At 50.6% G+C, this 27,232-nt stretch overlaps 1 protein-coding gene across 8 annotated transcripts; it reads right to left on the reverse strand.

Annotated features, from left to right (window-relative positions):
- TEX264 (testis expressed 264, ER-phagy receptor) lies at window positions 1-26,490 on the reverse strand. Of its 8 annotated transcripts, none has more exons than XM_080934427.1 (7): window positions 26,402-26,490; window positions 25,509-25,575; window positions 24,965-25,148; window positions 23,088-23,379; window positions 15,390-15,611; window positions 3,626-3,794; window positions 1-563 (listed from the first exon to the last, which is right to left on the reverse strand). In XM_080934427.1, exons 4-7 carry the CDS (start codon window positions 23,343-23,345, stop codon window positions 283-285), a joined length of 930 nt encoding a protein of 309 aa, XP_080790553.1. In that variant the 5' UTR covers window positions 23,346-23,379; window positions 24,965-25,148; window positions 25,509-25,575; window positions 26,402-26,490; the 3' UTR covers window positions 1-282. The 8 variants fall into 8 exon arrangements, with proteins under 8 accessions (XP_080790553.1, XP_080790552.1, XP_080790551.1 ...); XM_080934426.1 differs by lacking the exon at window positions 26,402-26,490 and adding an exon at window positions 26,248-26,388; XM_080934425.1 differs by lacking the exon at window positions 26,402-26,490 and adding an exon at window positions 25,809-26,111.
- Window positions 26,491-27,232: the final 742 nt, after the last annotated feature.

Consider the following 27,232-nt stretch of genomic DNA (forward strand, 5'->3'; position numbering starts at 1 on the left):
TCCAGGTGAAACAAGAAAGTAATTCACTTTATTCTGGGTTCTGGAAGCTCCAATAAGAGTCTGCAAAGTCAGCAGCTCAGGAGGCTGGTGCAGATAACAGTCTCTGGCTCCTTTGGCCCAGGGAGCCAAAAGGGCAGTGAGGAAGGAGGTTTAGGCTTGGAGCAGGAGAACTCAGGCTCCTGGTACTCCCAGCCCAAGCTAGGCAGGTTAAGGAAAAAAGAGGGCTGGAGAGTTTGCTCAGTTCCTCAGCAAATGCACCACAAGAGGGTTGAGGGCTTATCATTACTCCTCACCCCTCTCAGGGGTGCTGAGCTCCCGGGGAGCCCCCAGAAGCTTGGCTTCAGGGTTCAGTCGGGGTTCCCCCAAGGGCCCCTCGCCCTCCAGGTCCAGCTCCTCAAAGGACGAGCCGCTGGCACCCGATTCACTGTAGCTGTGCTCGCTGCGGTTGTCGCCATCATCCCAGCCACGGTTGCTTGCCCCTGGAGAGAGTGTGGTGGCTGAAGTCTCCCGGCTGCCAGGGCGAACCTCCAGGCTCACAGAACTTGCATCACTTGTATCAGCTCCTGTGGCCAGGACAAGGGAGCACCAGTTAGCCAACTAGCACACGTTCTTAACCATCCCTTCCTTCAGGGCCACAGCAAGGGCTCTACCACCAGCTCAGGAACTGAGCACGCCATAGTCTACTCATGAATAATATAGCCACTCTGGCTCAGGAGGCCCATTCCAGCTGCCCTCTGCCCTCTGCCCTGACTAGGGCTGCACTGACAGAGCCAAGGGAGTTTGCAGCCAAGGAGAGAGAGAGGAGCAGCTGGCTGTGCACTTCGCTCTTACCCTAGATTAGCTCCAGCTCCTTGCATTTTCACAAAGCCACTGACCCCTACCCCCACATCCATTAAGGGCCACTCAGCCCCAGGGTGAGGAGCTGAGCTAGAACAAAGGAGACCCAAATACCATTCATTTTCAGGCTTGAGAGTGGTTTGTCCAGGGACAGCTACACAACATTGCCCAAGAGGCAGAAGGGCTAGAGAAGGGACCAAGAGGACTATTCTCCACAAAGACCTCCCCAATGAGCTGTGATCTTCAGGACATCAGTGGGTTTCTGCCCCTAATCACACTGTATCCCCATGGAAAGGAGAAGTTGAAGCAAGAGGATGAAGAAATCCTAAGAATGTTCTCCTGTGCCTGGGTCAGCCCAAGTGCCCACTCCAACCACTGTGGAACTTTAATCTGCCTTCTGCCCTTTGTGTATCTTGTAAGTAAGTGTTCCTTTGCGTACCCTGCCCAGGACTTATCCCTTGGCCATCTCTACAGATCAGAGGCACCGAATGCAGGGGGAAGGTGGTGAGAAGAAACAAAGAGCTCAGACCTACTATGTGCAGGACTCCAGATCTAGAGACAGCCAACACATCATCTGAAGTACAACAAGTAAAGAGGGACAGCTGTCAAATCTGTTAAACATCATGGACAGTAAGGGTGAGCTGGCTTTCTCAGCTCCTGCCTCCATGGTAATAAGGTCCTGAGCCAGGAGCAGTTTGGGGGCTGCTTGGTATTTGCACTGGCCTAGAGCTGTCCCTTGAGACTTAGCTGGGAGCAGGGTGGTTAAGGGTGAAGCAATACGAGGGTCAAGTCTGCTCTGCTAATCTATTCTGCCGTCTGGTCTCTGCTAGCAAAGGTGAGATGAGCCCTGGAAATGTAGGGCTACTGGCCCTGTGCTCTCCTTTTGTCGTGGCCTCTGGTATGGCTCCCACAGTAGAAGCACACCAGAAGAGCAGTGAGTTATATGGGTTAACCCCACTGACCCTGGGGCAGGACTCTAGGCCCGCACTTATTCACCAAGGGCTGTGGGTCTGAAAGGCATAAAGGTGGGAGTTGTTTTTCCCTGACCTTATTACTGTCAAGTTCTATCTACCCACCTGCCTAATGGCTCACCCAAGATGCTTGGATATAGGGTCTTCCCTTCGCATTCCTGAGCTAAGAGTCTAAGAGTGATCGGAGGATAGAGCCCAGGAGTGCTTTCCTTCAGCCCAGGCTCAAAACATCAGATGAACAAGATGGACTCTACTCACAAAGGAGCTCTTTGAGGCAGAGGAATGGCAGCACTACAGCCTCACAAAAGGAGGTCCCTTTGTCAAGCCTATGTCCGTAGAAAGAGGACCCCAGGAAAGGCAAAGGAGCACCTAAATCCCCAGGGCTGCTGGACAGGGGATTTAAGCTACTACCTTTACCCAGTTCCTCTCTCTTCCTCTGCCAACAGCCAATGCAAGGAGATCAAATATTCATCGCTTCTGTGGAGCTAAATAATACATCAATGTAATAACAGGCACAGGCAGCTAATCACCCCTTTCACCTCCCAGTCCAAGTCAGAGCCCCATCAGGGAGGCAAGGAAGACAGGCCAAGCCTTGGGTGGCCAGGCACCCACCATGCATTACTGTGTAAGTGGCATGCACCTGGAGAGAGGCTGCCCTGAGAGTCAGGACAGCCTCTGTCACAAGTGGGCAGATCCCACAGCACCCACAGTAGGGAGTAGGCAGGCAGGCTGGGGGGAAGGACAGACCAAGGACCTGAGGGGTGTGGGAGCTGTGGCTGCAGCCAGCTGTATGTAGTGAGTGCCAAGCCGTCCTTTAACACTACTGGCAGGCAGTGTTTGGGAGAAAAGGGAACTGGGTGGGTGGGCCAAGAAGGCAGGAAGCAGAGGAAGGTTGCAGGAAGGTCAAGGCACGCCTCCTTTTGACTCTGGGGCTGCCTGGGCTTACTGACCTTGTGCCATACCCAGTGTCCACAGTAGGGGCACAAAGAGGATCTGCCAGGCACTACTAAGCAGAAGGAGCAGTATCCCATGGAGGTAATTAAGTGGCAGATGAAGTTAACTATGTTGGACACAAGCCCCAAGGGAGAAGAGACTGCCTCCCAGTACCCTGCCCGAATCAGCCCCTGCCAACACATGTCTCTCTAGAGTGACCTTGGCTGTTGAAGCCTGGATTGGCAGAAAGACTCCCAGAGACATAAAGGAGGATAGTTCTTTTTCCCACAGCCCTGTATCACCCCCAGACTTTCTGAGTGACATAGCAGAACAGTCAAAAATTGGAGCCCTTAGGATTACATGGCATGACACCCACAGGTTTCCTTGCCCATGGTGTCACACAAAATCATGGCAAGGTGGCTTGTGGGCTTCAACCTGGGGCATTCCAGCTACCAGCATGGGCTGGCTTTCTTGGCAAGGGCTCTAGAAAGAACCCCGTACTGGAGGAAGGAGAGCACCTTGCTTCCTCTTTTACCTCAGACCTAGTCCAGTTTCACTTCCTGAAAAGCCCCACTCAGATGCCTTTCACCCAACTGCCTAGGATGGTAAGTATTCCTGTTGACACCTGAAGGAAATTCAGACAGGGTGGTGTTACCTGGAGAACAGGTGTGAATCCATATCTATGTGGATGTACATATCTGGGAATAGGCAATTCTGCATGTGGGTCCTGGTGTAAGATCACCTTCCTTCCTTTGCCAAGTAGAGTCAACCTACAATGTCAGTTTTGGCAAGAGGAGCCCCTCCTTAACGTGCCCTTAGATGTGCAGAAGAGGGAGGGATTCCAGGCAGCTATAGGCCCACCCTACTTCTTCCACCTTTGGTACCTGTGCCATCCGTCTGGGTGTCAGTGGCCTCCACAAGCTCCCGAGATTTCCTCTCTGTCTCCTTCACCTCTGGCACGTAGAAATCTCCTTGCCGTGCCAGTGGACACATGAAATGGATCTGCTCTTGCTGGTAGATCTCCAGCCGGGGGTGAGCACACAGTTTCCGCTCCTATAAGTGTTGCAAAATGAATATAAGCACTATAGGGTCCTTGGGAACCCAGGGAAGTGCCTACTGCCTAGTCCTTCTGGAAGGTCAGCTGTATTTCACCCACACCAGGAGCTCCAGGGCTAGGGTGTGGTCCTCTGGGTTTGGGTGCATGAATACTCAGGAAGAAAGGCTTGGCCTGGATTACCTGTGAAGACTGAATCTAAGCTGCTGCTGACCTAGTCTCTATCTACCTCCATTTGACCTCTTAGCTATACCCTCTCTCCAGCTTGCACTGAGGGTCCTCGCTGGGTCCTCCTTTCAGGACCCAGGGAGGGTCCTGTACCTTCCAGCACAATCTCTTCCAAGTTTCAATCCCCTACTGAAGGAGACACATGAGGAGCCTTCCAAAAGCAAGGCCCTACACTCCAGGAGCAGAGGTCTAATGATGAAGAATCCTCAGCACTCTAAGTCAGATTTTGAAACATTTCAGGAGCCTGGCCCTGCAAATTCTGTGTGTGTGTGTGTGTGTGTGTGTGTGTGTGTGTCCAGGACTAGATAGCTAGTTTCACAGAGAGTAGTGCAAGAACTCTATGAACTCTAACTTTTTAATCCTAGGAGTTTATGGCCTGATCCCATCTCTCCCCTAGACAATGATACAAAGGTATCAGGTGAGGTCAGTACTCCTGAAGCTGAGGCCTCCTGTCTATATTACCACAAACTGCTTTTACCCCATTCCTATGGCTAGGTCTATGTCAAAATTTGAAACTATCAAACATGGCTTCTGTACTTCTTTACACTTGAGCCCAGGGTTTCTCCCACAGGAAGAAGCATAATCTGAGCTGGAAGGAAGACAGGGCATGAGGTGACACTGAATATTACCTAATGGGCTAAAGTACCAGCTTCTAGGTCCCCAAGTTCTGACAGTAACTCCACTCCTCATTACCCCTAATGCATCAAAGCAGTACACACATGCCAGAGCTACCCTTAGGCAGGGACAACCACAACAGGGAGCAAGTGTCTCTCGATGGAGACTCTGCCCTCCCTCTCCTGTGATGGCACAATTACCCACCAAGACAACTGTGAGGCCCCTGCCCTGTCACTGCTCACCCGCTAACCTTCACAACATGGCTATTTATAGCACCTGCCAAGCTCTCACCGTGAGCTCTAAAATGAGCCTTCCACTTAACAGTAATGAGAGACTTATCGCCTGGTTTGGAGATGCCACTCCAGGACTCCACTTGTCCGCCTGCCTGGCCAACCCAAGTGCTGAGGAACCTCCTCCAATTAAAAAGAGCCCATGGAAGGAAAATGAAGGGATAAAAAGTCTGAAAGGAGGACCCAGCTAGGACCCTCAGTACCAGCTAGAGAGAGAGAGAGACAGTACATCCAGGAGGCCAGATGGTGGTAGGTGGCCCATCTTAGGTCAGAAACAGCTCAGATCCAATCTCCACAAGTAATCCAGGCAAAGCCTTTCCTCCTGAGTACCCACATATTCAAACACAGAGGACCATACCCTAGCCCTGGTGTTTCTAAGGTCAGTGAAATAGTCATTATTTTCACCAGTTTTGACTCCAGTCTTTCATGCCAATCTGTTTGCACTCTCGCCTTCTCCATAGCCAGGCACAAGTTATCTCTCAATATACCGTTTAGCTTTTTGTTTTGTTTTTGATGGCTGCCTTTGTTTCTGGACCTTCTTACTAAAGGCCAGGTTCTCAGGAGGAGTCTGAGGACAATGTACTGTCAGGGGACAGATCACACTGTAAAAAAAAACAAAACAAAAAAAAAAAAAAAAACAGGAGCTACTAGGCTCTGGGACCCTTCCAAAGCCAGCACCTGAGGATAGGTATTTGCCAAACCTAAGCTCCATTAAACAGTCTGGGCCAGGCTGTCAAAGACACAAGGGCTCCCAGAAGATCCAGTCCCTTCCTTAGCAGTTAAAAAGAATGAAGGGGTCTGCAAATATAGTCAAAAGCATGTCATTCATCAACATCATCAGACTCTGAGCATTTAAAAGGTCCAAGTGGCAACATCAGAATGACCAATGGCCATCTCAAGACCAACAGTAAAGTCTGTGACCACCCAGATTCGAGAGATGAGGATGAGGCTCACACCACAGTCCTGACCCTTACCAAACTCATGGTACCGCCAACCTTTTCTTCAGGAAGAGTCCAACAGTAATAAGGAAGAGGGGTGCTCTTTCCACCCTCTCTTCTAGGCTGGGCAGCAGGGTGGGCAGCACCAGGCAGCCACCCTGTGCCACCTGTTCTGCCAGCCCCCTCGTTGGCAGGCAGCTCTGTGGCTGTTCTGCGCATCTGCCTCCTCCGGAGAGCCCAGCTCTGAAGTTGCCTGGCTGTGGACAGCCTGTTACCATGGAAACTGCATCCTCCATCCTTGCCATCGCCTTCATCTCAAAGCCATCGGGAGAACAGAGGGAAGGGGGAGACAGAGAGGATAGAGAGCAAACTGTGGCCCAGCTTCAGTTCTCTGCCCACCCCTACCTCTTTGCAGCCTCCTACACAGGGAGCAGACTCTAACTGTCCAGGCCTGCTTCAGACCTGGCCCTCCCTATTGGAGGGAAGCATGAAGCTAATTAAAATCCCATTGCCTGCTCAACCCCAAATCGTTATAACACATTCTGGATCCTGTCAAAATTGACTCAGGAGCAGAAGAGAAGGGGCAATAAAAAGGCAAAGGGGTAAAACTTCTACATTAGCCCTTGGGCAGGGGAGGGGGCTTACAGCTATCCCTGCTGTCCTTCCCAGAAGACCACTCTCTCCTCTCTGCTCTGTCCACCAAGCAGGAATGAGTCTAATGGGAACTAGGAATAGAGGAGAGCATTGGGGCAGAACCAGCATATGCCCCCTCCCTGAGTGATCAGGCAGAGAGAATAAGCCTTTCTTTTCCTTTCTAGCCAGGTGCAGCCTCCAGGGAAAGACGGGATAGCCATGGGCTGGCTCCTGGGTCCTCACTGCACAGCAGGAATCGCTGCCCAAACAGCATGTCGATGAGCCAGGAAATATTGGAAAACCATTGGAGGAAGGTGAGGCCAGCTGCCTCTCCCTCAGCTAGCCCCAGGGAGCCCTTGGAGAACAGACTGCCAATGGCCAAGGACACCAGCTCAATGCCACAACAGCCTGGTATAGCTGGAAAATGGAGCCCTGGATAGGCCTGAAATCCCAATCATCCCTGAAATACCATATCCCAAAAAGCTAAAAGTAGGTAGAAGCAATAATCTTTCCTGGCCATGGGGCTATTATCTGTCAAACTTTCACCCTAGAACAGCTTATTCACATACACATAAACAGGCCATCAGATCTTCTCCAAGGGGGAAGAGATGCAGACCTCCACAGCCAAATCCACCTAACTGGAGGAGTCAGCCAGTCATGTAAAGGTTTTCACAGGAACTGCTAGAGCACCAGTCCTTTAGACACACCTCCAGGCCTTTTCTCCAACCTAGGCCTTCCATAATTGTTAATAAGAAAGGGAGACATTTCAAGCAACCAAACCCTCCACAACTCCTATGGACTAAACCATCAACCATTGAGCACACATGGAGAGACCTATGGCTCCAGTTGCATATGTAGCTCAAGATAGCAATGTCTTGTATCAATGTGAGAAGAGGCCTTTGGTCCAATGCAGGGGAATGCTAAGGCACTGAGGTGAAGAGGGTGATTAGACAAATGTGGGGGAGGGGAGGAGAGTGGGGAAGGGGATAGCATTTCAAATGTAAATACAGAGAGTATCTAATTAAGAAAAAAAAAAAGAAAGAAAAGAAAGGGAGCATCAGTCATCAGAGCATCCCCTCCTATATCCCCCGCTCCACTAACACAGACTCCAAAAGTGCTCAGAGCAACTTACCACATTACACAAGGCAGCTAACTGTCTTGAGGGTCACTTCAGCCACCTTGGGAACTTACTCTTCACTTGAGGTTAAGTCCTCTTGGGCAGGGTTAAGTATCTGCCCATACCACCCAGGGCTCCCACAAAGGTGTCTGGGCTGGTATGGTGGTAATGTCCTGTCAGGATCCACAGGTTGATTTTTCTGAATTTGGGGGAAGGAGGTAAGAGGAAGGACCTGAACATTCTTTATTTTGTGTTTTGCTCTCAGAACATCAGCCTGTGTGTTGCTGGCTTTAGTTAAAAGTATGGAAAGGCAAGGAACAGAAGTGGCTACGCCAGGCTAGAGACAGAAGGAGAATCCCACCTGTGGGCTGAGGACAAGATCTGCTTAGAGCTAGGTGGCAAATACTTCAAATGGCATGTCATGGGTGCAGGTCAAGGACTAGGTCACACATCTCTTACCTAAGCTCCAGGCCCATAGAGAATAGGTTCTGCCTGACGCATCCTTCTTATGTCTTGCTTCACTGGGTAGCTTTGCTCACTCTTTGCTGACCTGTCTTACCCCTCTGTGCCAAGCCGGACAACCAAGCAGCCACACAGCCAGCCAACAGCTGTTGCATCCCACTGGAGGTGGGAGCTTCTTCTCGCTGGGGGAAGTGATGCATGCTCATCTTTAATTATATAGACACCGATAGGATCCCGCCTGCACACAGCGGCCCTCGCAACCGGGGGCTCAGACCCTGGAGGTCCCTCAGGCAGCCGGTCTGCACTGCATGTGCAAAGTGCTTGGGGGAGGGAGGCACAGCAGGAGGCTGAAGCTAGAATATAGCACATTGTTATTATTCTGCCCAGGGACTTCCGCTGACTTCCCTCTCCAAGGCTCTCCCTCTCATCTCACCAGACTTCATAGTAGTTTCTGGCCTAGAACCTAAACCTTTTAGTCATGTCCTGGGGAACCCCAAGACCAGCAGGGAGAGCCTACGGAAGGGCTAGAAGAGTACCTTCTTCCTTCCCTCCCTGCCCCTCCTCACTCCACCCTACTCCTGTCCAAAGCCTTGAAAAGTAGAAGAAAAAAAAAAAAAAAACCCAAAAAAGACAGGAAGGGGAGAAGAGACAGAGTAGCCAAGAAAGTCCCTAGGTACCTAGAATCTTAGCCTAAGCTACTGATTTGTGAGTAGGTTCCTTCTGGGCCTCAGTCTCCAATTATAAAATAAAAGAAGAGTAATTTCAAGAGAAGTGAGAAGTAGGAAAAACAAAAGCCCTGTCATTTAAAGGCATTGCATATGTGGAAAACCACAAAAGAAGGGATGCCGGATGGGTCTGCCATAAACATCAGTAACACAGAGGTCACTGAAGGAATGCCCAATACCTTGTGTGCCAGTCAACAAACTAGAAAAACATTACAGGAGCCATAAAACCTTCTTAGAATTAGGTTTCTCTCAGGGCCAGCCCAGGAGCCTCCTGAATGGCAGAAGATGACAGTTAGGCGGGCAGGGCCGGGCCTGAGCAGGAGCCTGGGGAAGACTGCAGAAGGGGGAAAGTGTGAAGGAGTGAGGTGGGGAGGTGCGGTGCTGTGCCTGGCACCCCAGGCTGCTGTGCCTACTGCCACTGTTGCCTGAAGACTTTTCATTTTCACCTCAGAGCTGGCAACTTGCCACACAATTTACACTTCTTCTCCTCTCCCTGGTGCCACCCAGACCCAAGCTTCCTAGGTGGCTCATGGAGGGGGTGCTCCATAACCAGTCAGGTGTCAGGATATGCTGGTGGCTGAGGAGAGGAGAAATTACGATTCCTTGGAAGCAGATACATGGGACATATAGGTCCTCATATGTCCTGGTATCTGAACAGACTGGGAAGCCTTGGACTTGCAGCCATATCCAGCCTTTCCTTTCACCAGGGCACAGATGGCCAATATGAAAGCCTAGTTCAGATCTGTGGAAAGGGAACAGAGGTGAGTAGCCCATGGACATGCAGCCAGAGCTCTTGATGGGTCAGCCACAGGATACCATGGCTCTGCCTTCCAGATTGGATGTTCCTAATGTTAACCCTCCTACCAGAGGTTACATATAGTTCACCATTTCTCCAAGATTCAGACCATTCTGCATCTGCAGTTTCTGTAGTCAAGGACTTTGAGCCCTGCTTGGCTGCTTAGTGCACATGGGGTCATGAAGCCAAGTACCTGGGAGCCAGAGTCAGGAAACCAGAGAGGAAGGATGAGTGGGTAAGAGGGGTAAAGAAGATAATAAGGAGGGGAAGAGAAAAGGAAGCCCTAAATTTCCCAGTTTCAACTGGCACTCTGACCCCTCCCCCTCTCTCAGAGACACCCTTTCTACCTGCCTTATTAGACATGCAGCTTATCTGAGGGTGTCATCAAAGGGCACACTCCTTCTAATCTATGAAAAAATTTCCTCCTCTGAATCTTGTCTCCTCCCTAGTCCAAAATTCTAAGTTTTGTGGAGAAGAGCAATGGAATTTTTCCTTGCTAAGTCCCATCTGCCTAAGAAAGGTGTTCTCTCTGAACTGGTAATGGTCCAAATAAGCAGTACCATCCAGACAGTCTCAGCCCCTGGGTCCTACAGGACTGCCAAGCTACAGTGCCCAAGTTGGCATTTCCAGAGTGCTGACTCCCATCACATGCCAGCAAAGGCTGGCTTTGTGCTTTCAGTCCTAGGGAGGGGGAAAGAAAGGGTAAACTCAGAGAGCCTGAAGAGGGAGAGGCCTACTGCCACGTGGTCTCGGTATACCTCAGTCTCCAGAGACAGTTCCCTGAGGGGTGCCAGCAGTAAAGCCTTCACAAGTGGGAAGGTCTTCATTTTTGGCTTGGGAGTAAAGTTACTACTAGGAGTAAACAGCTACTACTATCCCCAGCTAAGTTCTACTTTTCTTAGTATCCAGTTACTCCTCCTCATCCGCCAGCACTCAAGTGTCTTGCTCTGAATCCCAGCCTGGGCACTGTCATTCAGAGGACAAACCCCTTAGCATGATGGCAGATATTCAGGTAACATCTGTGGCTCCCTGGTATTTGCAGGACCCCACCCAATCTTTTGGGCATAAACTGTGGTGCTCCTCCTGGACAGTCTAGCCTCAAGTGGATTCTAATGTCTCTTCTGGAGCTGTCTTCCACCTAAACAACACCATCTATCCTCATCTATCCTTACTAGCATGCCAAAATGGCTGCCTGTGCCTCTCCGCAAGTCTATCCCTCCCCTTTCTTTCCTACCCCCAGACATGACTAAGCTCTCGATGGTGGAAATGAAAAAGACTCTAGAGGCTTGTCATCTAACTCTGTGTCCTGGGCTTCCAAGAGTACCCTCCTCTCCATGCCGGAGCAAGCCAGTTAGCAGTTGTAGCTCTGCCAAGTGACCTGGTTCTGGACACCCAGTGAGAGAAGCCCAGGAATGAAGCAGCCTCAGGCTCAGTGAGGGTGAGGATATCAAGCCCAATAAGGTGCCTGGAGCAGCTGCTTCCTGCCTGGAGCAGCTGCACAGCCACCATTAATGAGTGCCTGCTGGGAAAATGGGAAGACAGACCAGCACCCTCAGACTCCATCAGTAACAATCAGTGCTGTAGACTGAGTGCCAAGCTGGTACATGCTACTGTCATGTCAGGCCCACACTGCACCATTCCAAGTAGAACCAAATTCACAACTCTTCTGCCTCTTGGTTCCACCTCCACTTATGCCTGGATAATGCAGCCACTATTTTATCCCCTGACCTTAGGTAACCTCCCCTTCTCTAGGCCTCTGGCATCTATTTGGACATACTTGCTTTAATTAAGACTTCCATGGTTATATCTTCTAACTAATCCCCATGCTCACAACAGTGCCATCCAAAGGAAGGTTCAGCAAATAATCCTGAATAAGAGACGCAGCTGAGATGTCAAGAGGGCTTCCACCTTACCCTTTGATTTTTGGTGCTAAGGAAGGAAGTGGCCTAGGTGTGCTAAGCACATGCTCCATGCTGGGCCTTACTGTAGCCTGGCTACTTATTAAAATGAGGCTTCAAACCTCACCATGTTAGATGAGCCAAGGTGGTAGCAAAGGAGAGATGATCAGATCTCAAATTTTCTGTGGGGCTCCCACATCTGGATTCCCATAGCCAGGGCCCAATAGATCTCCACTAGTGTTCTGGACCAGACCTGCTCACTAAGTACCTCAGAGATGATGAGGCAGCTAAGAGGACACAATTACAGGGTTCAGAGACAGCCTAGTGGGCAGAACCCAGGTTCTGAACAGGCTGCTGTAAGCTTCATCCAGCTCATCAGGCTGATTCATTTCCACAGGCGCCTTGCTGTGCCCCTGTTCCTAAGATCAAACAATCGCCCACCACTTAAATTCTGTTGCCTCTTCTCCAGACAGACCCAACCTGAAGAAGCCCTTAAGGCCTCCATTCAGTTCCAGTCTCCCATCGAGGAATGCTTCTCCAGAAACAAATGGTGTCCCTTAGTTCTGCCTACACTGCAGCTACACAGCAAACCAGTTGAGGCTCAGAAACCCTCTTCTGAACAAAAGGCTAAGACCTCAGCTGGATTAAAAAACCCTTAGGCATTGCTATTTCAGTTCAAACAGGAGGGGTCCAAGCTGCCAGTCACAGGGCACCTCAGTATAGCCTTTAGCTCCCACCCCAAAGCAGTGTGAGAAGTACTGGCTTCCTGTCCATTCTAAGCCTCTGTCAGAGCTACCCCAGTCAATCCAGCTGCCCAGGACTCAGCTTCCATGGTCTCCCTCGTAAGAATACCACCCTTTTTGGCAACTCCTCCTGTAGCTCTCTAATACTTTAGTGAAATGACCACATCTGGTTTCTGGGGCCTGCCTCCAACCAGCCACTGTGTGAGCAACACTTTATTTCCCTAAACTTAGGAGAAGATGTGTATGTAATTTAAAAAAAATAAAGCCTTCCCTTGGGAACTGTTGGATATAAAAGGTCCTAGAGAAGGAGGTTTACAGAACAGATTCTAGACCTTGCTGAAGAGGGAATAGCATGGGGCAGGGTAGTCAGATGGCTTGGTCAGACCAGTCTAATCCTCTCAATGATCCAATCAACTGCTTACGCCAGGCACAGGCCATGGTCATGCTAGGACCTGTCATACACAACCCCACACACAGGACCCCGATTTCCACTATTCAGTCCTGGATGCTGCAAGTGCCCAAAGTCTGCCTTGGACACAAAAAAGATGAGCTCTATCCTGAGGTGAATTTGGAGGTATTGCCATTGCTCTAGGCTCATATCTAGACCATATCTATTCTGTACTCATGTAATTTTAAGGAAGTTCCATTTCCTCCTTGGCTGCATGAAGCTGCCCCCTGCCAGGGACTTGGGGGGCGGTCTCTACCTGTCCCAGAGACCACCTCCTTGTACTTCAATGAAACAGCCTAGCTAAGCTGGGACATCCTTTATATACATAGATGGCCACTTGTTACTCAGGTAGCCCTTACATAGACTATCCCAGACGGTTCAGTCTGGAGGTTTCTAGCAGTACTTTTGAAGACAGAAATTCCAGCTTCCTCAGCTCAGTCTGCTAGGTTGTCAAGATGAGGAAGGCTGGCCAGAGAGCCAGAAGCTGTCACACATATCACAAAAACAGGTTACAGTCATCCCTTCCAGAAACCAGGGAAACTTCTCTTTGGGCTCCTTGCGGTGACCCTCTCAGGTCCTTTGCCGCCTCCAATGTCCCACCCCAGCTTCTGGGGCAGCAGGTGAGACTGCCAAGTCAGTTCTCCCCTGCTTTGGAAGCATGATCAGATAAGCCTGCCTCATTCCTCAGGAAAGAGTGCTGATGGCTGCTCTCACTTCATCTGAAGAACAGTTACAGCAATTCCAAATCCAGTGAGAGAGGTGCGCGCGCGCGCGCGCGCGCGCGCGCGTGTGTGTGTGTGTGTGTGTGTGTGTGTGTGTGTGTTTACAAAGTCAACAGCAGTCAGCTGAGGTTGGGAGAGTCATGAGCGCTAGAGACTCATTAGTAGCCTTTCTCTGACCACAGGGCAGTGTGAAGAAGGCAGGGGTGAGAGGCAGCCTTACTTTCTGTTCCACCTCTTGGGCTGAGAGGCACAGGGTCACCTCCTGGAGGTTACAGGTTATGGCCAACCAGCCTCTTCTTCATTTTCCCTTCATTTTAGCTCTCCAGAAACCAAAGTCAGACTAAACACAGGACAGGGATGACCCTCACACTGCCCTAAACCTCTGGCTTTTTATCCCTGCCCCCACCCCAGTAAAACAGAGCCCAGAGCACAGCTAGCAGGAGGGGAGGGAGGAGGAAGGGCTTTCATCAAAGAGATGACGTCAAAACCAGTCAACTTGTGAAGCAGTCAGGGGCCGGGAAATTTGGACAAAGGTATCTAAAAATAAACCCCCTCGAAGCCAGGAAAAAGCTTTGGTGGCTGAGTCGCTTGCCACCATACCCCATGCCACACACCCTGTTCTGAGGTCTGGAACCCAGGAAGGATCTCCCTGAGGATGTTCCTCCAGATTAGCCGTCAAGACTGAAGATGGCACGGACGACGAAAGATGGAAAACACTACATTAGCTCTCCCTTGAGTGCAATGGATGATGACCCCCTGGGGTCCCCTGCAGAACGGGCCTAGAACATCTGTGTCTTCCTTTCTGCCACCATACCGGCCCACCTTCCCACCTCCGGTCTAACCTGGGCCTCAAAGCACACTCTCTCTAGCAGTGCCCCAGGGACCACCTTCCAGCTCATAAAGGAAACTCACCCTTGTCTTCCCCAGCCTCTGCTCTGACCTGCCTCATGGCGTACAGTCCACTGTTAGCTTATAGAACCCGTTTTGCCCCAGACCAGGGGCCTCAGTAGGAAGCATCACTACACTTTCAACTACCTTAGGAAAGGACACAGCCTCTGTGACACCCTCACACCATCTCTCCTCTAACAGCCGGCCCAGCTTTAGCCTGACAGCTTTACTATAAAATACAGTTCTAACCTCTGTGCTGGTTCTGTGTTGCTAAAGTTACTGACTCAGTGACTTATGACCTAGACAAAGTAATTCTGGCGACCCAATGTGTCTGAGGGGAGGAGGAGCGACAACCACCGAGAGGTGTCTTTCCCCTCAGAGCCTGATGGCCTCCTTAGCACATTCACAGCCCCATAGCCCATGCTCTGGGCAGCCCATCTTGAACAGATGGCTTGAACTGAATACCAACTGGTTTAGACTTGCTTTGGTTTTCTGTTTATTTTGTTTGTTTTTTGGTGCTGGACTGGATCTAGGGCCCTATACATGCAACCCTTTCCTTAGCTCTCAGGTCTGCCAAACATCCAAAGAAGTGATATAGACAGGACAAATCTTTAAGGCTTTTGTAGACACAGAGACCCCTGTCCGATCTCTTGGTTGACTCCCCTCCTCCTACAGACAGGTTGTGTTGCCAGCATTACTTCCTTCCAGGTCAGAGATGAAGGAGGCAGGGCCTGCCACTGTTGTTCAAGTCCCGGGGGTGAGGAGGGGGGCACACTGTCAAAGATAGTAGCATGGAGGCCAGGTTTGACACATGGCCACTGAGAGCTCAAGGAGGATAGGGGCAGGGCGAAGACAAAGAGAGTCAATCTGACCACACCAGGGTTCTGAACAAGCCCTTGGAAATGGTCTAACTCCAAGATCTTAAGCATCTGAAAGAGATGCCGAAAGTCTCTGCCACAAAGCCTAGCTACCTAGGTGCCTGCTCCATGAGGGCCTCAGAGAGCTGCTCTCTCCAAACCCATTGTAGTCCTCTCAGTTCCCACCCAAGGGACCTGAGTATCCACCCCCCACATGCTACACCTATGTCTCACCTTGATGTAGATATCCAAGGCAGGATGGACTCGGCGAGCGGCCAGCCAGATGGATATGGGTGTGGTGTAAGGGAAGGTAGCTGTTACCACATGGCTAGGTGCTGGAAAGGAGAATATCTTGAAGCCAAATTTCTGATAGAGGTGGATGAGCTCAGGTGAGGGCGACTCCTCCCCTTCACTCAGGATGCTGCCCACTGCACAGCGGCACTTCTCAGGAGGCACCTGTGGAGACAGGGCACGGGATCAGTGCCATGCAGAGGATGGAAGCCTACAGACCTAAGGTCCTCTGCTTCTGGGCTAATTCAGGCCTGGACAAACCACCGGCTTTGATGAGCTACAGAGCTCTAGATACCAGGATGAAGCTGGTATTTCCCTACTAAAATCAACTATGGCTCATGTGTATACATCCTGTTGTGGGAGTCTCATTTATTCCTTCAACAAATAAGCTAAGCTGCACATATGACTCAGGAGTCAGGGTAAAAAAAGAAAAGTGGGGGGGGGGGGGCAAGTAAGCAAGAAAGACAAGCCTCGGTCTGTACCCCCAGGGAGCCTTGGGGAGGAAAGAAGCAATAGATATCTGAGTTATCGTCCTCTACACAGCCCATTATCAGAAGCACTGCTGAGGGCCCTCCTGTTACCGTCTGTGGGTCCCAGCCTCAGAGGGCATCCAGCAGGACTATAGATCAGAGAGCTGATCCCAGGATCTAGATGCAGCACAGTCCAATTAGCTTATTTCCCTCCTACCTTCCAGAGGGGCAAGCTTTACTACAGAGAGATCATGGTGAGCAAGGCAGCAGGACTGAGGAGTGGGAACAACAACCAAAAAGTCTGTAACAGCTGTCTTTCTTGGTTGCCCCATAAACACACGTATGTGTAAATATACACAGTAGAACACTCACAGGACAGAGGCTAGGGTAGGGATTTATCACGTGCTGTGGAAGATTATAGGATTCACGGATAGGGACAGCAGCCATCACAAGGACTCTAGACCTTCACCCCTAAGACCTGCCCAGTTTCTAAATCCCTTCCTGGTTATACTCTTAAACTGTTGGTACCCCACCCCCACCATGTCTCCCAGTCCCTAACAAATGTACAGACCTCTGAACAGACCCTAGGGGCTTAGCCAACTCTCAAGGTTCTGATTGTGTTTCTTCCTTGAACAAATGGCGGCAAGCAGAACTTACGAGTTTTGGTGACAGGCAATATAATGTAATGTTCATAACCATAGCTACAAGTGGGCCAAGGAGTGAAACCCGAGTCATGAGATCCATCCTAAGTCCTTTCCCTGGCTTCTCAGAGCACCAATTCCTTGATATTTCCTTATGGGCCTCTCATATTAAAAGAGATAGCCCATAAAGGCTTGATGTTAGTGACTTTAGGTTATTTGTAGCGATAACATGGTCCCAACAGCAGTCCCTTGACCTAGAATGCCCACCTCCTCTAACTCTGAATGCAGACCCTCCCCACCAACACTCCATCCTTCAGGTTCAGAGAGACTTTGCACCACTTTCCTCTCCTGAAACTTCTTCCAGATTTTGCTGTCTTGTCCTCAAGTTCCTCCGTCCCACTCAAACATGTCACTGCTGCAGTACCATGTCTTGCCTCTAGATGGTGCACCTGTTCCACTTACACCCTAAGAATTGCAATGGCCATACAGGCAAGGAAGTTCTCACAGGTCTGGACTGAAGGCCAAGTGACTGTACCTGCTGACCCCAATGTACGGCATGCCAGGTGGGAGAGAAGGTAAGAAAAAAGGAAAAAAAAATGTTAACATGGGTTAGGGGGAGGGCACTTGTCAGTTGATCTCTCCTCGTTATCCCCTGCCTGCCTTAATTTGGGTTCCAAGGTCTTTCCTAAGATCTTTCCTGAGATCACTTCAGCAACTTTCATGGAACAACTAACTCAACACTCTACTGACTCCAAAAGACATTTGAACGTATGACTAGAACTCCTCAATGACTCCTGGTTCACATCTACAGCAAAACTAAGCTAATAAGCCAAACAGGCCAGGTGTGATACTGAACTCACCTCAGGACCAGTCATCAGCAGGGCTAGAACCCAGATGGGCCAGCAGCCACTGAGTACGTGGCAGAGGGAGGGGCAGAACCCGGCTCTGGCCCAGCCCGCCTTGCCAGCTTCCTCTCCCACCACACCCCCATATACACCCACATGGAGCTATTTGTAGCCAAACATGCCACGTCTTCCCATGCCTGCCTTTGTGTAAGCTACTTCCTCTGCCTAAACTGCTCCTCTTCAACCTATTTGAGTCTGCTTTCTGGAAAGCTCTAGTCCATCCTGTAAGACTCCTTTCCTCAGAGCCTTTTACTGAAAAGGGGTACCCTGGGAGCTATCCCTTCTCTCCGACTCCAAGGGAACAGGTCTTCTATTGCATTGTAATGGAGCCTTCTCATTTCTCCCCCTCCACCCCAGGCCTCACAGAAAAGTCTAGGATCCTACAGAGAAAATTCCTTGGGCATGTGTAACAATAGTGTGGGCATTAAACACTGCAGCTCACACGAACTCCGCCCACAATCAAATAACCTGGCAAAAGGGAAGTGCTCCTCTGGGCTGTAATACAAAGTAATGTGGAATACAAGCACTCTCTCTGACTCAGTCTCTCCCAACTCCACAAGTTAGGTCATTTGCACTCTTCCCGACTCTGGCCAGTGCTTAGATGGTAGAGTAAGAGAACAGCAATCCTACCACCTGCCGAGAAGCACGCGCAGAGCCAGAGCTGGAACGCGGCAGAACTAGGTCGCCTGCAAGGAGATATGACAGCTATGAAGATAATCCAGGAAGTGGCAAAACTGGTCCAATAGCAGCGATCCAGCCGAAGACAAAAGCCTACACCTATTTGTTTACTTCTCCTACTCACGTCAGACATTTCTTAGGAGTACCTGTGACCAGAGTAAGAGCTGGACCAGAACTGAACCAGCCTGGAACTAGGCTAGGGAGACAGAACAGTGGTAGAACCACCACCACTTGGAAGAAAGGAAAGCTCACCCAGCACATTTCATTAAAGCCAAGACTAACGAGGAAGAGACCAGGGCATGCCAGGCTTCTGCTTTCATGGTATAGTGTTCTCAGCCCAGTACTAGAAGAGAGCAGTTTCTTGGAACCTGAATCTTTCAGGTATGCGTCCATCCCGAGACTAGCCCACTGCCCCTACCAGAGAGGTCTTTGACAACTACCAGGTGACAGGGAAGAAGTTCTTCTCAATGGTACTGCAGAAGTGTAGGAACAGGACAACATCAGTATCTTTAAGGATTTAGAAAAGAAAAATTATGTCAGCTGGCCCACTGGGTTCAGTAGAAATGGCCAACCATAAGCCCGCACCCTCTATAGTCGATAGGGGTAGGTGTATCATCGAGTAGCCATGCCCAGAGGACTGTATCTGCCAATTACAGATGTATCCTGGGCCTCCTTCACCCAGACCTGGTGTACAGCTCAACACACCATGCCATGTGTTCAACTTCCCTGGTATGTGAAGGAACATGGGTAACAGATGGCAAATGGGCTCATTCCGGCAACCAGGCCAGAGGACGGGACTCATACTTGGAAGGAGTCATTGGGATATCAATTTAAAGTTGAGGTTCTGGGGCTTTCTGGGAGTTCCCATCTTTAGTTCTGTAGGAACCTGCCTCCTACTCCCAGAAGCATACCCCCCTGATAGCGGGCACCTGACAAGGCCTCGCCATTTGCTGCTTTTCACACAGAAGCCCAGCAAATCCAAATGGCTTTATGTGGTCAGTTGGCACTGTTCTCAACCTTGTTCTTGAGGGCCAGGGTACCAAGTTGCTCAGCAAATGTCATGCAGGAGGCAGTGTTGGTTGGGGTCAGGGTTCAAACCTAAGCAGACAAGCTCCGGAATTGCAACATACAACCCACAGTCACCTGTGAATTTAAGAAGTCAGTCCCAGCTATGAAGACACACAGCCTTTCCCTGCACTGTGTCTCCTCAGACTCAGGGCCCCTGTCCTGAAGGCACAAAAGCTCAGGGGTACAAGGCTCCCAGACAGGGCTGCTGTCAAACCTGCTTGGCACCTACCAGGAGCCAAGCATTGGGCTTTTGCCTTATCAATCTGATGCCACAGAAATAAAAGCTGGGATGGGGTAAGATGTATTTAGCACGGACAGGGCCCTGGGTTCACTATTCAGCTCCTTAAAACGAAAAAGAGGACCTGAGATAGGAAGCGTTCTTTCATCCCTGTTTGATACATGAGACAGACTCACCAAGAGGCCAAGTGACTCACATAGAATCACATGCTGGGAAGCAGCTGGAGCCTTGACTCAGACCTAGAAGGGTGGATAGAGTCCTCCTCTCACTACCTCCCAAGGGCACCTCTGCTGGGCAGAGAGGAGCTCACCTTGCGAGTCCTCGCCCACGTTTAATTTACTACAGAGCAATAATCTGCCTGCACCTGGCAGAAAACAGCCACAGGTTAATCAGAGAAGGGACAGCTTGGGCCCTCAGAAAACAGCAGGCCAGCCCCCATTTCCACTGCTGTTGAAGAAACTTTACCTCATCTTTTCCCCGGCTCCATCTGACCTACATGCCATAAGAGAAGGTAGCCTCAAACCCCACTGAATGTGAGGAGGATGGTACAGACCCAATTCGGAACTCTTAAACCTCTCAGGTCCGTAGACTTGCTCGTCCTAGGCCTTCATTCTCAGTGGAAAGAGAGAAGCAGAGTACTCTGTAAGCTCAGAATACTACCTATTCCTCCATTGCTCAACGCCTGGGAAAAGCATGGTGCTAGGTAGTAAATGTGAGCAGGAGATCCACCCTCTTGCTTCACCTACCACAATGGTAGACAGGCAGGTTGTATAAGTCGAAAACAGCAGAGGAGGAGATGTAAAAGGTATGACAGGAGGTGGCAGATAGGGCAGACCTACAGGACCAGTGACAGCACCTAGCCACAAGGCCAGAGTAGTCAGAATGAAGTGAGGCATGCAGGGCCCTCCCAGTTCTTCATTTCCCTCCAACACTGAAGGCTCCCAGAAGAGTTAATCTCAGCAGAGGTCAGTTTTCAACTCTCCAGTACTCAACTTAGAAATAGGGCTGGGACACAACAGTACTTCCCAGCCAGGACCCTCCTCTAGTGGGAGGTAGTGTGAACGATTAGCTGTGTGTGAACCATTAGTTGTGGGAAGTGGGGCAGGCCTGTGAGTGCGGCCTCGAGAACTCACTCCTACCCACCAGCCACCTTGAGAAGAGGAAATGGCCAGTACTCCATGAACAGTGGCCCATGATGAGGGAGCAACACCTATGATCTGTATCAGGGCCTGTCCACTTTCTGGCACGTTGCCTCCCTGTACCCTTTACCCCAACTATGTTAAGGCTTTCGGGGTCGGAACCAAGTTCTTCCTCCTGCCTCACAGAAACTGCCTGCTCGCGTTTCCTCCCATGCAAGATTCCAGGACTCAGGGCTCAAGTTGCAAATGATATGGAAGAATTTACAGCAAATGCTACTGTCCTGCCTTGGAAGTGTTGCCTCCTCTGCTACTATCTAGACCCATATCAAACCAAGTGGAACTTCCCTAAGCTCTCCCAGAACCATCCTCCCCTTTGCATAACTTGGGCTAGGAATGTCTAGGGAGCTGTCAGTTAACACCTCAGCAGAGCGAGCAATATCTAAAAGCAAATCTTTCCTCTAGCTACTGACCGTTCTACTCATAACCTGAAAGAGCATCACTTCCTGCCCACACTCACAGAGAAGAACATCTGACTCCTGTGGTACTGTGTCAGGAAGATTGGAGGATTGGTATACCCAAGAGGTCAGCTTATATCTTCTTTCCCCATATCTACATCCAAGATGGCCACTGGTAGTAGAGGTAGCTAGGAAGTGACAAACATGGGCTTTCAACTTTTCTAAGGAACGAAACGGGATCTCATCTCTAGCACCTCCAGGTTCCTGAAACCTTCATCCCAAGTGGTTTTGCACCCCAAGTGTTCAGTTAACTATACCTTTGGTCTCTGTGGTGTTCCAGGTGTCAAGTACGAAGCCAGGATTCAACTATTTGACTAAAGCAAAAAAGACAAGTGCCTCCCTCACGCTCCCTTCACCCCCCGTCTTCTTCCCCACCATACCACTGCATACCTGTTTTGTCTATAGCACCCAGATATGGGCCAGGTGGCCTGATAGAGGGCGGTCACCCCTGAAACCTAGGAGTTCATGATCTCCTAGACCTTTCCAATTGCCACGGGAGAAGACACTAGATCAGGAGCACACAGAGTCCCAAGTGTCTCTGTGCCACTCCGAAGGCACACCAAGGTAAAAGCCTGCTCTCATGGACATCTTCCAGGGTGACCCAAGTTAGGGGAGTGCAGAGCCAAAGTGGCCACTTTAACCTCTTCATTCATCTTCTAGGCTGACCAGATGTCCGCTGCCAGGTCTGTCCCAAGAGTTTCACCACGTTTTTCTGTTAAACATCTGTTGAGAGTCATGTGCTGGGGCGCATGTCTCACACATATTACTGACACAAACCCTTGCCAGCCTATCTATAGAAGCAAGTAAGTATTTTCTCAGGACGTTGCAGAAAACAAAAGTTGTGATATGCCTAAGATCACATAACAAACAGTTGTCAGGGCACCATCAGAATCCAGACTGCCAGCTTTAACCCTACACTCCGAGGACTCTCCTCCCTCAATCTTCCCCACAAGTTTGCCGTGCTCTTCTTAAAACCCCAACTCAAACTTGTATAGGCACTGCGTCCGGGGTCTTGTTGGCAAATCATCTACACAGGGCTGACTGCCAGGTCTAACTCCTGGTCTAATGTCCAGAGTGCAGGTATAGAGTAGGACGTGGCTGAGAGAGGGAAGTAGCACACCCTTCTTTCACCGAGTGTCCCAGGGAGGCCGTGTCTGCAGGCAGTGTATAGGGTGCGTTCGCTTGAGCTTTCCAGGCTAGAAATCCAGGCTGGAGAGTTCAAATGAAAATTCCCCAGGGCTTAGTTTGGCACAGCTCAAAAATGGAGGCTGAACAGCCTTTGGCAGAGCTGCCCGCCCAGCCAGCTGTGGACAGCACCACCCCACAGCATGGCAGGAAACTACATTGGCAAGCCCTGACTCACTGTAGGCTTTAGAACAGCCAGACGCCTACAAGATACCAGTGATGCTGGATTAATCTCTGACCCTAGCATCTGTGGGCTTTCTGAGTAGCTCATTTGGCTTCACTTGACCCTCTCCCAACAGATAGCCTGAAGTCTACTACCGAAAAAAGCCTGTCACGGGGTGGGAGAGCACCGTGGTGACCAGGGAGGTGGGATTCCAAACCTCATGCCCAGAAACTGCCCTCTCAGTTCTCAAGAGCCCATAGACCTAGCATGAGCAGAGAAATTAAAAGTAGACAAAAAGGTCTTCACTCTAGAGAATGGGCAGATTTTGGATGGCATGGCCAAAGAGCATGGCCTTAAATGGAGACGGGAGAAGGACGGACAGCAAAAGACAAGAGAACCAAGGTACAGACAGAAGCCCGGGTCCACTGCATCAGAGATCCCTAAAGAGACATGAGCAAAGGGGCAGTCAGGATGCCTACAAACAGTGGTTAAATCCGGAAGGGGCTTTAAGCTTTGAGAGCAGGTAACTGTAGGACCGGCTCGGATTCCCGTTCTTTACTCAGAAAGACAAAGTCTCCTACCCCAACAGGCCCTGGCCCAGGTTCAACAAAGAGGCAGAAGCCCACGGAGGCTCCTTACCGTATGGGGGTTGTCATAGTAGACAGCGATGGAACGGAGCTTGGGAGAGATGCTGCAGCTCTCCGTGAAAAGCTGTCCCGTGTCACCATAGGACCCCACATGGAACTTGTAGGCCACAGTTATGTTGCGGATTGGGGGTGATCCAGCACTCACTGTCACCCCAGTCAGCAGTCCTGAATAACCAGCAAAGGCCAGCAGCGTCAGCAGCAACAGCAGAGTCAGGGCCCCAATCAGGCCCAGTAGCAGGAGATCCGGCATGGTTCTGGGACTCCCTCTCAGCACCCCAAGGCAGCTGCAAAGGAGACAGAAGGGAGAGGAGGCTGGTAGCCTGCTCTAACCCTGCCTGCCTGCCAGTTCTGCCTTAGTGCTCTGACCCAGGAGGGGGAGGGGCCACAGGTATTTACACACAGTGACCTAGAAGGGAACTACAAAAGATGACTGAAGCCACAAGCTTCTTTATTTCTTAATCACAGCCACTGAAGCTCCTGGCTCAGCTCTGCCTGGTACTAGCAGCCCTGTGCATACCTGGGGAAACTGAGTCATATTCCAGGCCCTGACTAGACAGGAAATATCCCTCTCCTTTGCCTCTTCCTTCCTGCAGTTGAGCCACACTGCCAGCCCAACACCTTCAAGCCTCATGAACTACTGCAAAGAAAGAGAAGGTCAGGGGAGAGAAAGAAAAAGGGGAGTTGAGAAGGACACCTGACAGGTGTGGAGTTCAAACACCCACAAACTGTGCTATAAGGAATGAAACTCTAGGGAAAAATGAGCCACAGGAAGAAAATTCATGGTTTTTTGTTTTGTTTTGGGGGAATGACCCATCTGGTCTCTAGGGAACTCTCTTTCCAACAGTGTTGTTATCCAAAACTACAGGAGACCAGATCAAAACAGCCTGAGAGGCCAGAACAAAGTCCAACCTGGGCTTTCAAGACTTGAAACACCAATGCTAATAAGACTGATTCCACTTTTGCCAGCCCACAAATAGAAACAAAAGAATAAGGCTGTTAGAAGTGGAAACACAAGAGAGGGACAAGTAGGAGTTACTCCTAACAGACAAGACAGAGTCTACAGGAATAAGCCCAGGATTAACACAAGAAGTCTGTGTGAAACATTCTAGGTAGATTCTTACAGAGAGTGTCATTTGAGACACCTAGGATCAGAGCACACAGAAGAACAGTTAAAAAGAAACAGAAATATAAATGTCAATAGGGAATATGTTAAATACTCTGGATATTTAAAATTCCTACTTAAGAAGCTTCGAGATAGCAGGTAAAGGTGCCTGCTGCCAAACTTGACAACCTGAGTTCAACCCCAGAGCCCACATGGGACGGGGGTGAGAACCCACACCACTCTCTTAAGTTATTCTCTGACCTGCACACCACACACATAGTGTTTTAAGGGGCTGAGGAGGTGGGTCGGCAGTTAATAACACTTGCTGCTCTTCCAGAGGACTTAGGTTCAATTCCTAGCATCCACATGGTGGCTCACAACTGTCTGTAACTCTAGTTCCAGGGGATCCAACACCCTCTTCTAGTCTCCATAGGCTTCCGGCATGCAAGTGACACATAATGCACGTAAAACACCCACCCATACACATAAAAAAATTAAGCTTAAAAAAATCCTATTTAAAAAGTTAAAGGTTTTACAGCTGAAAAGGCAATGCTTTATTTAGCCCTATAGAAAACTTAGCTCTATGGATATATGAAGGTTCTAAGTGTAAAATTTGCTAAAATCTGTTTTTGAGCTGGCCTTACAAAGAAGCCAACTCTGGTGTCAGGACACTCCCACTGGTCTCCCCATGCATCCTGTAGGCCTGCCTCTAAGCTTCATTGTCTTTTCTGCTTGCTCTCTCTGCCCTATTCATCCTACCATCCTACCTCCTGTTGGTTTCATTCTTCTCTTCTCTGATGATGATACCAAATCTTCCTTTCGTACTTGATACGGGGTAGGCACTGGCTGAATGCTGAAACTCAGCTACTTTACTAATCCTCAAAAGAACCCAACAAGGTAGGTACGTCCAGAAAATAAGTGGTTGGAGGTTAAGGTATTACACTGAGCCACCTGGACCAAAAAAAAAAAAAAAAAAAAAAACAAGCAATGGGAACCCAAAGAGTCTAACTACGGTCCACTGACAGTTTTTATATTCTCTGGTTTCCAAAAAGGCACTTCATGTTGGACCTCACTGATCTCAATATCTAGGCCATAGCCTGTCTTGGGAGTGACAAGCATTACCATACACTTCTGTTGTAAGGGAACTTAGCTCCCAACCTTTCTCTTCCTTCCACTTCCAAAACTGTTCAGAAAAGAGGAGAATATGTTTCTGCCCATTCCCAGACCTTTGGCCAGCCTAGGAAGGAGAAGCAAGGTAAATTTCCCCACACCCAATAGAGAAAGTCAAGGACAGGGTATGGGAAGGCTCACCTAAAAAGCCAGGCTCACTTTTAGCAACTCATAGCATCCAGTCCAGCAGGGCTCCAGTATTCCGGCGCTGGGGGGGCAGAAAGGAACAGTCATTCCAGCCCTGGACACAGGCAATGAGCAAAGCAGGCCCTGAGCAACCCCGTTCCAGGGAAAGCCCACAGGACCGTCTAGAAACGAGCCAACCCCACCCTCAGATCGCGCGGGGAAATCAGGCCACGTCCAGCTTCACAACGTCAAGCCTATGATCTTCACTGGGCCCAACTACCACACTTTGGCGCCAACGCAGCCCCTGCTGCTGACCTTGAGCAGCGTGTGCCCTCTCTTGGGCCTCAGTTTCCACTAACGTCAGAGGTGCAGGGCAGATGACTTCCTTGGCCCGCAAGCGTCGGAGTTGAGGCTCCGCGCAGGCTTCCGGAGGCCGCTCACGTGCGCTCTGCGGAGGGCCGGGCCCTTAAAGGGACCTGCGCCGGCAAACTTGGGGTGTTGGAAGCCGTGTTTGGGATGTGGGCGGGGGTGCCACTTCCTGCTGTCGGCTTCCAGTCCCCCACTCGTCTCATGGCCTCATGCACCTCTGCAACTTCAGAGACGCTAAAGTTTGTAGTCGCGATGAGGCGCGCGGCCGCGGGAAGCGCTGCTGAAAGGTGAGCCCCGCCCGTTCCCCTCCAGTCCCACAGACCCGGGACGTTCCCGCACCCTACACCGAGTCAGGAGCCGCGCGGAGAGGTCAGGACCGCCTCACCGTCGCTTTCAGGCCCCGGAACCAGGCCGGGCCAGCTGTGAGCCAGCCGCTGAGGGCGGCTCAGGTCGCGGGAAGCAGATGGGAGGGGACGAGGGGAGCCCAGGCAGACACCCCGACGGGAACGGGAACGCCTTGCCTCTGGCCCCGCCCTCACCTCAGCGGCGGCCCCACGGACGCGGACCGGCGCCGGAGGAAGATGGGGCTCAGTCGTGTAGCCTGCGTGCGCTTGCCCCTCACGCTCGCTCCGCCCCTTTCGCGGCGGGACGTGACCGTGGCTGTGGGCGCGTGCGCTCCAGATTTGGAGGGCGGAGGCCCGCCCCGCCCCGTCTCCTTGGTAACATGCACGCCCACCCCCCCACCTTTCCTCCCCACCTGGCTGGGACGACGCCCACAACATACATTCCTGCTTCCAACAAAGGAGAACTCCAGAAGGTGACAGAGCAACTACCGGTACCTTAAGGGAGGAAAGGGACGCACAGCAGCGAAAGGCAGACTCCAAGCACGGGGAAAGTCAGCCTGTTTGCCTGCCTCAGAAGCCCAGGAAGTCAGAGCTGGACTGCATAGTGTTTGTGCATTTTAGGGAGCATCAGCACAGCAATGTTGGCCTCTTAGTAAGTGTACCACTCTTAACTCTCGCAATCTTCTCTCACTGAGGCTTCATGAAAGGTCTGAGAACCCAGCAGAATCTGGCCACTTGCCGCTGAGGAAGCTCTGGCTAAACAAAAAAGCTCCGAACAACTTCCGGAGAGTGCATATGCAAGTGTCTCCACTCACCCACCCATCAGCTCTTCGGTGAGCATAGGAATTTACCATTCCTCCATCCAACACTTATTACTTCATACGAAGACAGTTCCAGGATGAGTAAACCAAATGAAAGCCTTAGCCTCCAGAAGTTCACTCCAGGGAACACCTCTCTTCAAAGCTTCTACTTCAGCGTCCTGGCTGTGGCTGCTGGGAGTTTCTATTGGTTTTAATATAACCTAGG

This window comes from Micromys minutus (assembly GCF_963924665.1).
Source record: "Micromys minutus genome assembly, chromosome: 21".
Lineage (NCBI taxonomy): Eukaryota > Metazoa > Chordata > Mammalia > Rodentia > Muridae > Micromys > Micromys minutus.